Source organism: Camelus dromedarius, chromosome 19 (genome assembly GCF_036321535.1).
Source record: "Camelus dromedarius isolate mCamDro1 chromosome 19, mCamDro1.pat, whole genome shotgun sequence".
In the NCBI taxonomy this organism is placed as follows: Eukaryota; Metazoa; Chordata; class Mammalia; order Artiodactyla; family Camelidae; genus Camelus; species Camelus dromedarius.
Window position 1 is genome coordinate 37086933 of NC_087454.1, and position 13704 is coordinate 37100636.

The window sequence follows — 13704 nt, forward strand, 5'->3', positions numbered from 1 at the left end:
AGGAATTAAAGCGAAGCACTAACACTTCATCCTACCGTGATCAGACGCGGAGAAATGGAGTCTCGTTTCACTGAATACCTTGACATAAAGTTGCAAGACTACATTTTCAAGAATCAGTACAACCTGAGATGCTTCAAAGTGGTAATAAAAATCAAACATTTAGGGGAGAGGGTATATAGCTCAGCAGTAGAGTGTGTGCTTAGCATGCACAAGGTCCTGGATTCAATCCCCGGTACCTCCACTAAAAAATTAAATTAAATTAAAAATTAATTTAAAAATACATGAAAGAAACCTAATCACCGCCCCCAGAAACAACAAAAACAAACAAACAAAATCAAACATTTAGGGTGGTCAGGAGAGTTCTGAAGTCTCTTTAGAAGCTCGTGGAAAAATCCAGGGACAATGAGCTCATTCTGGTTCGCCTCTGAAAGGACCAGGGGTCATCCGGTGCCTCACATTTCACAAAGAATTATTAGACAAGTGGCAAAGAGGTTCAAGTGAAGATTCCCTGTTTTACTCTTAACCCAGAGCAAACGATTTGCAAAGGTTTTAAAAGTGCACTGGAGAAACACATCCCTGAACATTAAATTTGACACAAGGTCGAGGAGGGTATAGCTCAGTGGCAGAGCACGTGCTCAGCATGTAGGAGGTCCTGGGTTCAATCTGGAGTGCCTCCACTACATAAATACATACATACATAAACAAAACTATTACCCCCCCAAAAAAAAACTTTAAAAAAAGGTTACTTAAAAAAAAAATTGAAAAAAAACTGACGCAAGGAACTGGCCTTCTCACCTTGACTGCAGTGGAGTATTGTTCTGCGTATTTCTGACACTCGTCCATTTTGCTCTGTTTCATTTCTATTTCTGACACCAGCATCTATAAAGGCACAGTTTAGACGAGAAATGACCAGGAATTCTATGCTATCCAACAACTTAACATCTCGGGCACTAAGAAATATCTACATTACATTAAATCATAGCCCTTTGTGCTGAAATGTCATTTGTCTTATGGATAAAGTACAAACTTCCAAGAGTAAGCCACTAAGGGACACACCCTCTGGGGCTTCCAAAGCAGAAGTTACTAAACTCCAGGAATTATCCAAAAGTAGACTTGAAACCCTCGGCTCTCACCTCTTCCTGATCAAAAGAGATCTAGGAAGAACCAGCCCCTCAAGATGGAGCAAAAATCTCAAAGCGTTTAACTCTTTGTCAAAGGTGGCCGTTTAATTTTCGACAGCTATTTTTATTTACTGAGGAGCCCATAAAACCACTGCAGCCTGGGAAGTACCAGAGAGATTTCCACGCCTATGATTAAATGATTATCAGAGATTTGAAAACTGTCCCAACAGGCTACATTCTCTTCCTTATGCTTCAAAAATGACTTCCAAGAAATCAAAGTAGGTAATGCCTGTCAGTTTTAGTGCAGGATTTTAATATTAATGGCTTATTCCCTGCCTTCCTCGAAATAGTGGCTGACTTCCCTTCTCATCAAGAGAAAGGAAGGTAAGGGTCACGAGGGACCAGACGCAGACACAACCTCAGGACGTGGAACTGTTTTTACGCACCTTCTGTTGATTCAACTGTGTGGCAAGGGTTTTACTATTTTCAGGCTGATTTTCCTGAATCTTTCTCTGAGTCGTTTCCACCTGCTGGATCCAATCATCCAACGGGTGAAAGGTGTCTCTGTAGTACTTCAGCGACTTGCCAATGCCTTCTAAGTCCCGTAACCTGAGAGATGAACAGAACAACAGTCACGCTTTCCAACAGGCACCATTAGGAGGGTGGACGGGGGTGAGACAAAGTCACTGTACCAGGATGCAGTGAGCTATCAGCAGGGCTGGGTGTCAAGAATTCAAGGTCAACAGACTCGCAGGCAGTCAACAATCTTGTGGTAACCGGGGAAAGGGGGTGGGAAGGGATAAATTTGGGAGTTTGAGATTTACAAATGTTCGCCACTATACATAAAAGTAGATTTTTTTAAAAAAAAGTTTCTTCTGTATAGCACAGAGAACTATGTTCAATGTCTCATAATTTGGAAGTTAAATGTCTTGCTAACATATAAAAAAAGAAATATAATTAGGCAGAGCTCTTACACAATTAACTATATATCTTTATACGGGAATTAACTCTCTGGAATTAATTACAGATGGCAGTAAAAAGCGTACTACATGCAGACTGTACCTAGAATGCACAGAGAGAGATGAAGTCTGGGCTAAAACTGAATGGAAAGGGTACTAACCGGTTGTCAATCTGAACCTGGACATTCTGCCACCTCTCAACCAGCTGATCTGCTTTTTCCTTGTGCCAGTCAAAGTCAAGGTCACGCTCTTTGTAGGTTTTGAACATCTCATCGCTGATGGTCTTGGCTCTCTGCAGCTCGTCCTCCAGCGCGTGGAAAACCTCTCTCTTTTCATCAACCTCAGATCGCCATTGCTAAGATTGGTGAAAGTCAAAAATGTGTCAGCCACTCATCGGGTAAACACATTGTTCACCTGAATTTTACAGTCCATATACAGATGACTGATACAAAATCAGACAATGGAAAGAATATATTTCACATACACAAATATTACATTACGTTAAACGTTATAAAATTGCCAATGTTTGACTCTACTTTTTAAAAAGATTTTTTTTTTTTGGTTTGCTTTTCTTTCCAGGGGGAGGTAATTAGGCTTATTTATTTATTTTTAATGGAGGTACTGGGGGTTGAACCCAGGACCTCATGCGTGCTAAGCATGCACTCTACCACTGAGCTACACCCTCCCCCTTATTTGACTGTATTTTGATGTAAAAAAAAAAATCAATTTTATAAAGTCTGGCTTCATGGAATGTGCAGATCAATCAGATAAAATCTATTCCGTAAGTCAGCTACCTCAATAAGTCTTTTTCATTGTTTATTTCTTAAATATCTGCTAATCTTGTTTAAAAATGAATGCATGTCTTAAAAATCACTGACATAACTTTTCATGATTATTTTGCAAGAGATTCACTCAGTGCTTTACAAACAGAAGAACAGAAACAGACAAGCAGGACTGCCAGTCTTTTTCCCTCTTAGATCCAGTCCTCTGTGTACCTCCTCAATTTCTTAAAACACCTGCCTCTTTCAGCAAGAGAACCTCTTACAAATAATTTACTTTTCAGCATCAACTCCTCTTGCTGCCAACACGAACTGACGGTAAAAACCTACTATCGAAAAGAGTCACACCTGAAATGAGAAGAACTCCCCTAAAGCTAAAAATGACGGCACATTCTGATTCACAGGAAGCCACGGTTTTTATAGGGATACGAGATGGAAAGACCAGCAGTGCACACAAGTTGAGATGTTTCATGCCTGATGTCAAAGACCCAACTCGAGTGCCAGAGAAATACTTTTTTAGAGGACAATCTGGAAAAACAGCCAGCCATAAGACTCCTACCTTTAAAGTACTTATTAGATTCTCAATATTGTTCTTGTCAGCTATAACTGCTTCCTCTTCACACAGTTTTGTTTCATAGAGTTTTACAAGGGCTTCTGCAGCCTGACTGTTTTTTAACACCAGATTCACAGTTTTCAACCTGAAAAAGAGAATGAGACGATTGTCCCTGATGCCCTAGAAGGCAGTCTCGAGGCGCCACTGGGGCACAGGATCAAGGATGTTCTTTCTCTCATTTGTTACAAGACTAACATCTCACTCACTGTCTTCTAACGGGCACTTCTAACGCCCCCCCCCCCCCCACGAGTGGTCTTTAGAGAGAGATTCCAAAATAAGACAGGCTTCTTTCAAACCCTGTTTACAGACCAAACTTGGGAGGAAAATCCTGTAGGCTGAGCTCCCAAAATTATAGGCAAAATGTGGGAAGATCCTACCTTATGCCCTAATCTCTGAATCTCTTCCCTTCCAACATGAGGAAGCATCATAAAGCCACAGAACTACTTAGTACGTTTGTTATGAAGACAAAAAGTCCTATTCTTAAAAATGAGTATTTTTAGATAAAACAGCATATACACACACACACACACACAAAACATGGCAACTGTAGGAAGCCAATTTATACTCTGTATATTGAGACCAGGGGCGCCTACTTCTCTATGTAGGTGGAGGACATGGAGTAAACTTGGGTCATGTTCTGAACGACCACGCTGAGCTCGGACCGCAAGGTGGGGACTGAGGAAGAGGCCGCCGCCTGGCTGAAAAATTCTTCGCACTTATTTGTGATCGTGGCCAGATCGTCCTTCAGTCGCTCTAGCTCTTTCTTCAGTTTCTATAAAACAGGGAACAAACTCAGGTGCTTTGCTGTCACTCCAGACGGAGCCTCTTTCTTCAAACACTTTGAAAATCCACATTTCACGTGATGATCGTTGACTTAAAGAGGCACGTATTCTCTACTTTATCAAAGAAAGCAAGCCATGGGATTCGAGTTTGATAGTCAGTCATTTCCCTTATGGCCCCTCCCCAAAATCTAACGGGAGCTTTTGCGTTGATAAATGCACAGGTGATAAACACATAGTGACTTTGTGCAAAGCCTTCACGGCCTCCACGGGTAAGAAAGGACCTGTCCCTGGGTTTCCCGAACTGAATCACGGACTCCTCATCCTCAGTCAGCAGCACACACATCGTCAGGGCTCACACAGTGACCCCTGAGCAGAGGGGAGCGCGTGCGAAGTCACAGGCGCTGACAATACAGGGCGTCAGGACGGTGACGTGTGCTGGCTCCGTCCCAGCACGTTTCCCGGCCTCACCTCCTGCTCCGTGATTCTGAACACGCTCTCGTGCACGTCGTCCCTCTCCAGGGGGGTGCGGATCTGTCTGATGAGACGGTCCTCACAGGTCTCCAGGCGGAGTCTGATGTTCCGCACTTCCGAGATGTACAGATTATACACCGATTCCTCTTGCTCCTCTGTGCAAGTAAACGTAATATTTAAAAATCAGCTTGGTCTCCATCTTTTGGATGCTCCTGTTCATGTGTTAATACGGCACTTTGATTACTATGGGGACACAGGAAGTCCAACTAACGTTACCAGGTTATCAACAACCCACCCCACAGATGCACACCTTGAAACCAGCAGACATCACAATTTACAAAGAGTTAATAAAATTTCCCTAACGCCACTTACAGTACCAATGTCTGATTAGTGATGGCTAAGGAAAGTAACCTACTGTTCTGTTTTATGTTCACAAAAACGTGAATCATATTAATAGCAGACTAGTTATAAAAATTAAATTAAAATCCATTAAAAGGAAAGGAAAGGATTGTGTTAATGAATAATTTTTAAATAGGGTATTACTAACATAGGGTTTTTTGTTTTTTTTTTTTTTTGGTCTGTAAGCAGTATCAGGCATTTGGAATAAAAATTTTTATTTAACAAAAGTTAACCAGACACAATCTCTTCCTTTAACCCCTGTATAAAATCCAGGTTTGATTCTGGGAAATCTCTGCACCTTGCTCTCAATTTTGCTGTGAATCTAAAACTGCTCTAAAAAGAAGTTTTTAAAAAAAATCCAAGTTTGGTACATGGGAAAAATCACTGAACCTTTTCTGAAACTAAAAGGTCACCATTCTAAAATAATGCCATCTACAGCAACATGGATGGACCTGAGATGGTCATTCTAAGTGAAGTCAGCCAGAAAGGGAAAGAAGAATGCCATATGATATCACTCATTTGTGGAATCTAAAAAAAAAAAGACACAAACGAATTTATCTACAAAACAGAAACAGACTCACAGACATAGAGAACAAACTTATGGTTTCCAGGGGATAAAGCGGGTGGGAAGGGATAAATTGGGAATTCAAAAATTGCACCTCTTGGGGAGTGATGGAAATGTGAGCTATATCTTGACTGTGGTGGTGGTTTTATGGCTGTATACATCTATCAAAATTCATCAAGTTGTACATCTGAAATACGTGTAGTTTACTGTATAGGAACCATACCACAATAAAAGCGTTAAAAAATAAAATAAATAAAATTAAAATAAAGGTTAAAAAAAAGATCATCATTCTGAACACGACATTTCAAAATAGTGAAAATGTTCAAAAGCAGATTCATCAAGACTTCATAGTTTGTCACACTACCTGAGTGGGATCTTTTGATTAATTCATCATTCGGAAATAAATGAATCTGTTCCTGAATCTCCCTACCTCAGACACGCATTTAACGTCCAAGCAGCAGTGCCTACCTATCCCAGGCTGAGTGACAAAATATACCTAAGACTGAGTGTCCCACTGAGAGCAGAAAATAGCTCGGACCAAGCACCCATGGGGGGAAAAGGGCAGGAACTCCCACGCTTTACCTCTTTCTGCAGATTTCAGAAGTTCCTGGTAATACTGCTTACACACAGTGACCTCCTTTTCCAGCTGTGTTATATCTGAGCCAGAAAATATCTGGGACTCCTGGCTGTCTTCCAGGAAGTCTTCAAAGCGCGACTGCAGGTTACTCAGGACTTGCTGGTGTTCACCAGGTAACATTGTCTTTATCTAAAGCAGACCAGCGATCCAAGTAAGTAAGTGATTATGGTACTAAGAGCTAAATTTAAATAGGACAGATCTCAAGTCGGCCTCACGGTAGATGCCAGTTTATAGTAACAGTTATCAACAGAAAACCATTGGAAATTCATTTTTTCCTTTCATTAGCAATTTCAGGTTTTCAAAGACAAGGAGAAACAAGGCTATAAAATTTAATCAGTGAAATCAAAGGCCACCCATCTCTCTGTGCCCAAGCACTACCCTGTCTCCCTGGGAAAATGAAAGCCCTGAATGAAAGACATGATCTACAGATCCCTCCGTTCTTAGAAAAGGCCTCGCACACCGCAGACAGATAATGGATGTCCACTGAACGAGGGACTGTCCGTCAGCAGGGATCTGCTGGGCTCCTCCCACTGAGGAACAAACACAAAACCCACTCCTCAGAGCGACCCGGGGCCCCACACTGCTGGACAGGTCCGGCTGCTGGGGAGATTCATCCTTACTGAGGCCACATTGCTGGCTCGGATGCGGTCGATTTCACTGACAAGATAGTGCCAGGACACCACACTCTTCATGTTGGTGTGAGACTCATGCCACAGGGTCAGGACGTTCTGATACTGTTGCTCGATCCTGAAATACACGGAAGAACGCGCAGATGAAGCCTCTTCCCTCCCTCTGAGAACATGCTGCAGTGCTGTCTTTCTGTTTGTGAAACATCCCAGGTTTACTAGCCCTGGGCCCTTCAGACCCTCTGGGCGTGAAAAGGAACGGACTGCCTGTTTCACGCTGAGAGCCTCCAGCACGGGGCTGCGCTGGACCCCGTGCACACACACCTGTTTGCAAAGTCGACCGCGTCCTTGTTGGGCGGAGGGATGGTAAAGCACACGGAGGGGACCATGGCCTCGTTCCCGGTGGGGCTGATCACCTTCCACTTCGCGCGATGGGAGTTGTTCGCCAAGACACACTCATCGTCTTTGAAAATGGTGATCTGGTTTTCAAGAACAGAATAACCCAGTGAGGTCCCTGTTGACCACTTTTCCATACTCAATCTTGGGGTTGTTTTTATTGTGTGTGTGTGTTTTTTTTTAATTGGAAATCTTTACCACTGGTGAGCAACATGACCTCATTTTTTAAATATATGAATAATGCCAGCAACTGGTCTGTTTCTCGGAGTTGGAGTACCTCGATCTGTCTGTAGTCACAGATGGCTCTGATCGGAATAGAAGTTTTGAGCGGACAGTCAGGACTCCTTGGCTTTAGCTGGATTATCGCTTTGGCTCTTCCCATCAGGCTTGCTATGGTGCTTTTATACTGCAAAAGCTCTTCTTTCTCCTCCTAGGTGAGAAAAAAGACGGATTTTAAAAAGTTGAACAACGTGTGCTCTGTGTTGTCTCAGGGACACACAAACGAGAAAGCACCAAAAGAAAAAGCACATAGGCAACGTCATCAGAAAAGTCTTCCCTCACCATCTTGGTCTCAACGATTTCAACCCCTCTGCTCCCTCTTCCGAGACCTCTCTCCCCGTTTTGCTTGGTGCTTTTCCTCCGTAGCATTTACCACCATCTAACACACGACATGTATTTTACTTCTTTATCCTGGTCATTACCTCCTCCCCTCCTCCAGGGTGTAAGCACCAGGAAAAAAGAGATTTTTTTCTTATTTATAAGTTTGTTTTCTTTTTTTATTTCCCATTTTATTCTTTTTGGGGGGGAGGGAGGAATTAGGTTTATTTATTTCTGTATTTTTCTTACTTTTTTTTTTTTTAACCTTTTTTTGTTTTTGTTTTGAGGGAGGAGGTAATTAGGGGTTTTTGTTTCTGTTTTTGTTTTTTTAAAGGTGATACTGGGGATTGAACCCAGGACCTCGTGCATTCTAGGCACGTGCTCTACCTCTGAGCTATGCCCTCCCCCTTCAGGGCAGAAACTCTTGTCTGTTTTGTTCCTGTCTCTAGTGCCTGGGACACAGAAAGTGTTTAACAAGTATTTACAGAATGAATGACTTAATACACACACACACACACACACAAAATGCTGTTAAAGTATTTTACAATATCCAGGCAATCACATAAAAAGCACTTCTGTTGTACTTGTCACCAGAAAACACTAAAACCGAGTATTTAAATGCTTGGTGGAGTGAGGTGGAAATTTCAGGAGGACCCATGAAATGTGAGGCTCTGCACGTGGAAAACATACTAAGACACGAATCTAGTCCCCACTGGACATGACAGTTGAAACACAAGTTTTCGAGTCAGTACCATGGACTCCTGAACGAGGTCCTCCAGCTTGTGGACGCTGCTCGACCTGTCACAGCTGTACTTCCGCTGGATGGCATCTTTTAGGTTCCGCAAGTAGTCAGTCACTTCTTTGGCATCGTTGAAAAACTGCGGAAAGGAAAACGGGCCGTTTAAGCGTCTGAAAGGTCAGCAAAGCGCAGAGCCAGCGAGCGGGGCACCAGGTCTCTGTGTGCACCCCTCACGCGCGGGGACAGAATCCACTCACGAGACCACGTGACCAACATATTTCCTTTAACCACACAACTCTTGGGCTTGGCTGATGATGAAAGATTGCTGACTGCCTGAAGCGTGCGTGTCTACTGCTGTTTTGGCCCTGTATTATTTTTACTGAGAGTCTATTCTGCTTTAGGGTCCAGTTGTTAAGTAGGGGTGAAATTCCAAGAATATTTTAAAACTTCCGAAGAACAGGGGAGAAAAAGCTCTCTGTAGTAAAATAGTTCCTTAACAAGAGAAGCATGTAGAAAAATTAAGTTTTTTTTCTAGATTAAATGGCAACAAACTCTCAAAAAAAAAAAAGTTAAGATTTTCAGACATTTTAAGCAGTTTTTTTTTCTATATTACTTCTTTTTATTTTTATTTTTAGAATTGATGTATAGTCAGTTACAATGTGTCAATTTCTGGTGTCCAGCACAATGTCCCAGTCATGCATATACATACATGTATTCATTTTCTTATTCTTTTTCATTAAAGGTTATTATAAGATATTGAATATAGCCTCTTGTGCTGTACAGAACAAATTTGTTTTGTTAATCTATTTAAGCAGTTTTTAAAGTACTTCCTCCTTAAGTCAGAAAGAAAAAGAAAAATGTCATATGATATCGCTCATATGTGGAATCTAAAAAATAAAGGGGCACAAATGAACTACTTATTATTTGTAACTTAGATAACTGATTTCTTGAATATGTGTGAGCACATCTGACTGTCCTTTATGGTTGGATTACTGTATTCTGTTGATTCTTATTTGGTGGTTGGCTTTATTCCTTCGATAACTACGTAAGTTTAAAAAGCTAAAGCTCTAAACTGTTCTTCGAAACAATGATCATATGTAAACTAAATAACACATGTGCAATATATTGAATATATGTATTTACATGCAATATAATGTATATGTGCAAACTGTAATAATTCTACCTAATAAAACTGAAAAAGGGGGAAAAAGAGAAAATAATGCATCTGGTTGAATTTGTTAATCCTGAATTAATCATTATGTGCTGTATGCCAGAAACTGACACAACACTGTAAACCGACTATACTTCAATTTGAAAAAAATGAATTTAAAAAAAATCTGAAAAAAAATAAAGTAAAATAAAATATTTCCTCCTTCCTAGAATGCATCCGTTTATCCTAAAGGACAAGTAGCCCTTACATCCTACGAAGAAAAGATTTCGGTTTATTTCCCCTGAACACAGCACGGATGTGTCTTAACAATACGTGACGGCAGTATGTTGTGATTCAGCCGAAGCTGTGACAGCATCTCCTGATGTGGGGACCGTCTCCGTACCTCGAAGTAGGTGCCGTTGTCCTTTAAGTGCTGCTCCACGCACTGGCAGAGCTGCAGGATCCAGCTCCACTGCGTCTGCATCGCGGCGCGGTAAGCCTTGCAGAGAAAACACAGCCGTGTGACCGTCTAGGGAGGAAGGACGCACAGCCTGCTTCTCCAGAACAAGACCCTCCTATCTACAGAGACCTCCTTTAACTGAGGAAGACCTGAAAATCAGGGCAGTGCGACATCCCTGTGTCTCAGAGCCAGCCCTCAGCGTGTCAACATTGATGTTTTAACTCAGTCCAGTCAATTTCTTTCCAACCTTAAATGTCTTGGTGATTTTTCTTAAAATAGACGAAGCTAACCTTGACTTTTTTACTGGAAAAAATCTACCTAATACTGGAAACGGAGACAAGCTACCTGGCTTTTCAGAAAACAACCTTCCACTCCTCCCCGCTGCAACAACACTTCACTGTGTGGAATCCTCACACGTGCCTCCTTCCGGCCACTTTCCTTCATCTTTCTTGTCTCCAAATGTTTATATTACTAGGTCACAAAATAGGCCTTCTGACGCAAAAACACAGTCTGGAGTTTTCTGTCTTTGCTTCCAAAACTAGACTGGAAGCTCTTGGTGGATGTGGGGGGTCACTTCATTGTCTGTTTCTACCCAGGACTGTCTGGGGGGCGGGTGGAGAAGGGCATATGCAATCCCACATCAGTGTAATTCTGGAATCCCAATAATTATAATACTCGGGATTTTTGTTTAAGATGTTTGTTACTGGAATTTTTTTATTTATTATCAGGTGCACCGTTTCACACGAGCAAAGATACTGTAGAAAAGACGCCTACTTGTTAGGGAAACATGAAACACCCTTTAAGACTTTAAGGTGCAATCCACTGGCTCCCAGAAGAGGGCGCCCTAGATGCGCTCACAACTGTCTTATGTCAGCCTGTCAGTCCTGGAAAAACTCACTCCCACGGAGCTAAGCCCAGGCAGGCTTCCTGCGTGGAATGCACAACGCAGCCCTGGAAACCTGGCCGCACATCTTAATCGTATTAACCCGCTCCCTCCAATGAAGCTGCTTTGAGTAAATTGGCTATAAAAGGCGTATCGTGCGCGGTTAGACTATTAGCTGCATTTTCACATAAAGTATGAGATGGTGTTGACAATTAACTCTGCCCCATTACCCGCAAGACACTGGATGGGCCGAAGGAATCGTAATGATGACTAATACGACTTCATTTTATTCTTCAAGGAACTTTCAGTTAATTAGACTAACACCTCCGCATACAAGTAATGAGGTTCACTCCACATTTTCCATTCCCACCAGAACCCTCAACCTGCAGCACTTCCCAGCAGCTTTCCTCTCTCTAGGGAACATCCCACTTTCAATCTGTCCCCTTACAAACGCCATGTCCACACCCCTCATGACTCTGATCTCCTTTCCCTCGTGCCCCTCCTGCGCTTCCACGGCTTCAACATTCCTACACGGCACTTCCTGAGACGCAAAATCACCTATCTATCCGAGAGAAGGTCGCCTGTAACATTCCCCAAACTCCCCAGTGAGGCCTAGAAGTTTCCTAATCTTCTGTGTCACAGTGACGTAGTTCAGAGAACAGAGGCCATCAGATTCCTTTCCTCAGCGGCAGGCCACGTTCCAAGCACAGCTTTGCTTTTTCCCCCCGACAATAAACCACATTTGTCCAAGCTGGGTGCTCCTCACCCCCTTCCACAACCCCCTTTGCATTAAGAAAGTCGCTAACTTGAAGCAGTGTAGACCTCAGGCCTGACACTTAGCCCCTGACTCCAGCCACCACCACATGGGCAGCCTCCACTTCTGGGCCTGAAATGTGTGCCTGGTGTTGTTCCCACGCGCGTCACAAAATCGGATCATGAACACAATTCCTCAATCAAATCACAGTAACTGTGGAGCTGGCTCCCTGAAGTCCATAAAACCCCACTCCTGGGCTCTCCGAGTACCTGGAGCCTACTGACACCCTGAGCTCCGACTCCCCACGGCAGGACCCTCCGTGTGCCTGCACTTCTGCAAGATAAACACATCTTCCCCGGATGTGTGTTCACCCTAACAACACTAACGGCCCCAGGAAATGGCTAGCCTCACACTACCCTGGGCGGACGGGCCTCACTGCACCGCTGCCCTCATCAGAGCCCTGAATCCCATCACTCAGAGGAGCCCCTGGCAAGTCTTGCCTCACTTACGACCCACCAGGTACCTGTGCGCGAAGTGACCTCGCGGCCCCTCCCCCAGTAACAGACCCTCCACATTCACCTCTCGTCCGTGTGGCCCGCTGCTGCCTGGAGCAGCGTCCCCATTAAACTGTTCCTTGTCCCTTAAACTTCCCCTTGTCTTTGGTAAATTCTTTTACCACCCGCAACACTGGCCCACTGCGTCCCCCGGCAGTAACGAGCACTTCCTGAGAACACACTGCAGACCAAGCCCTGGTCTAAGTCGTGAGAGTACATTATCCTCCCTCCCACTTCAGGTCAGTGGATGGGGCTGAGCCAGGTGACGGCACGGCTGCGACATCACCCAGTCGGGAAGAAGCCAGCGTCAAGTCAAGGCTGCCGAGTCAGCCCTCCGTAGTTACTGCAACACATCCCTCTGGCCACGGGGGCTCACAAAGTGCCTTCAGTGTAAGTGGTGAGTGAGTGGCACACTCAGAGCAGGAGGACTAAAGGCCAATCAGTACGACTTGTCAGAAACGGTCTTGTTGAGCCGGGTGGTGATAAAGCTGCACAGTTTGCACTTTTCGATTTATCAGCCAATCAAAGGCTCTGGAGGGTCATAATCAGATGCCCACGTTTGACCGACTTTCTGACCTACCTCAATGGTCAGTCGGGCAGGGTGATTTTCCACAAGCAGCTGCTCTGCTATCTCCTGGACGGATTTGATGTTTTCTTCTTTTTGATCAAGTTCTCTCATTAATTCCTAATGGAAAGAAAGAAGTAAGAAATGTGTTAAGAAAAAAAAAGACAGAACCTGCGTCTTTACGGCGCGGTGACGGAAGTCGCACTTACCGCGTGGTACTCTCTCTTCCGGGCTATGCTGGTGTTTCTCTCGCTCCAGTCGTAAGCAACCTCCTCCTCTTCTTTTTCATTCAACCAAATCAGTTCCTTAGTGGCACGAGTTACAAAATTATAGAGGGTATCCAGGTGCCGTTCCTGATTCCTGGATGTATTCTTTGTAAGGAGAATCATGGTAAGAATCATGTCTTTGCCACCCAGGGACAGATAATAAGGGAAAAGGAAGGTTGAAAAGAACTTACCAAGAGCTTTGCATACTGACTCTCCAGTCTGTGCAACTTCTCTGCGTAAGTTAGCTTAAGAGGTGCGGTCATCTGGATCTACGTCGTGGGATGAAAAGAGGTTAGGAATTCTGACCTGTAGTCAGTATATCTATATTCCTGTTACAGAGTCTTTATAGGAAGGGCAAAACAAAAATGGAGATGAAGTATATACAGAT

At 43.5% G+C, this 13704-nt stretch overlaps 1 protein-coding gene and 1 non-coding gene across 7 annotated transcripts in view; both read right to left on the reverse strand.

Moving 5' to 3' along the window:
• DST (dystonin) overlaps positions 1-13704 on the reverse strand; it is a gene marked incomplete in the record, with an annotated part of 422913 nt that overhangs the window by 141748 nt on the left and 267461 nt on the right. For all 6 annotated transcript variants that reach the window (XM_064476599.1, XM_064476602.1, XM_064476600.1 and 3 more), the window contains 15 exon segments: positions 796-879; positions 1568-1730; positions 2242-2435; positions 3419-3557; positions 4066-4244; positions 4723-4880; positions 6272-6455; positions 6947-7073; positions 7277-7431; positions 7626-7778; positions 8698-8823; positions 10238-10333; positions 13066-13170; positions 13260-13421; positions 13508-13585. In XM_064476599.1, the coding sequence (XP_064332669.1) occupies positions 796-879; positions 1568-1730; positions 2242-2435; positions 3419-3557; positions 4066-4244; positions 4723-4880; positions 6272-6455; positions 6947-7073; positions 7277-7431; positions 7626-7778; positions 8698-8823; positions 10238-10333; positions 13066-13170; positions 13260-13421; positions 13508-13585 (2103 nt within the window).
• On the reverse strand, positions 8278-8346 carry TRNAS-AGA (transfer RNA serine (anticodon AGA)). The gene has a single exon. It is a non-coding gene; the product is annotated as a tRNA-Ser (tRNA).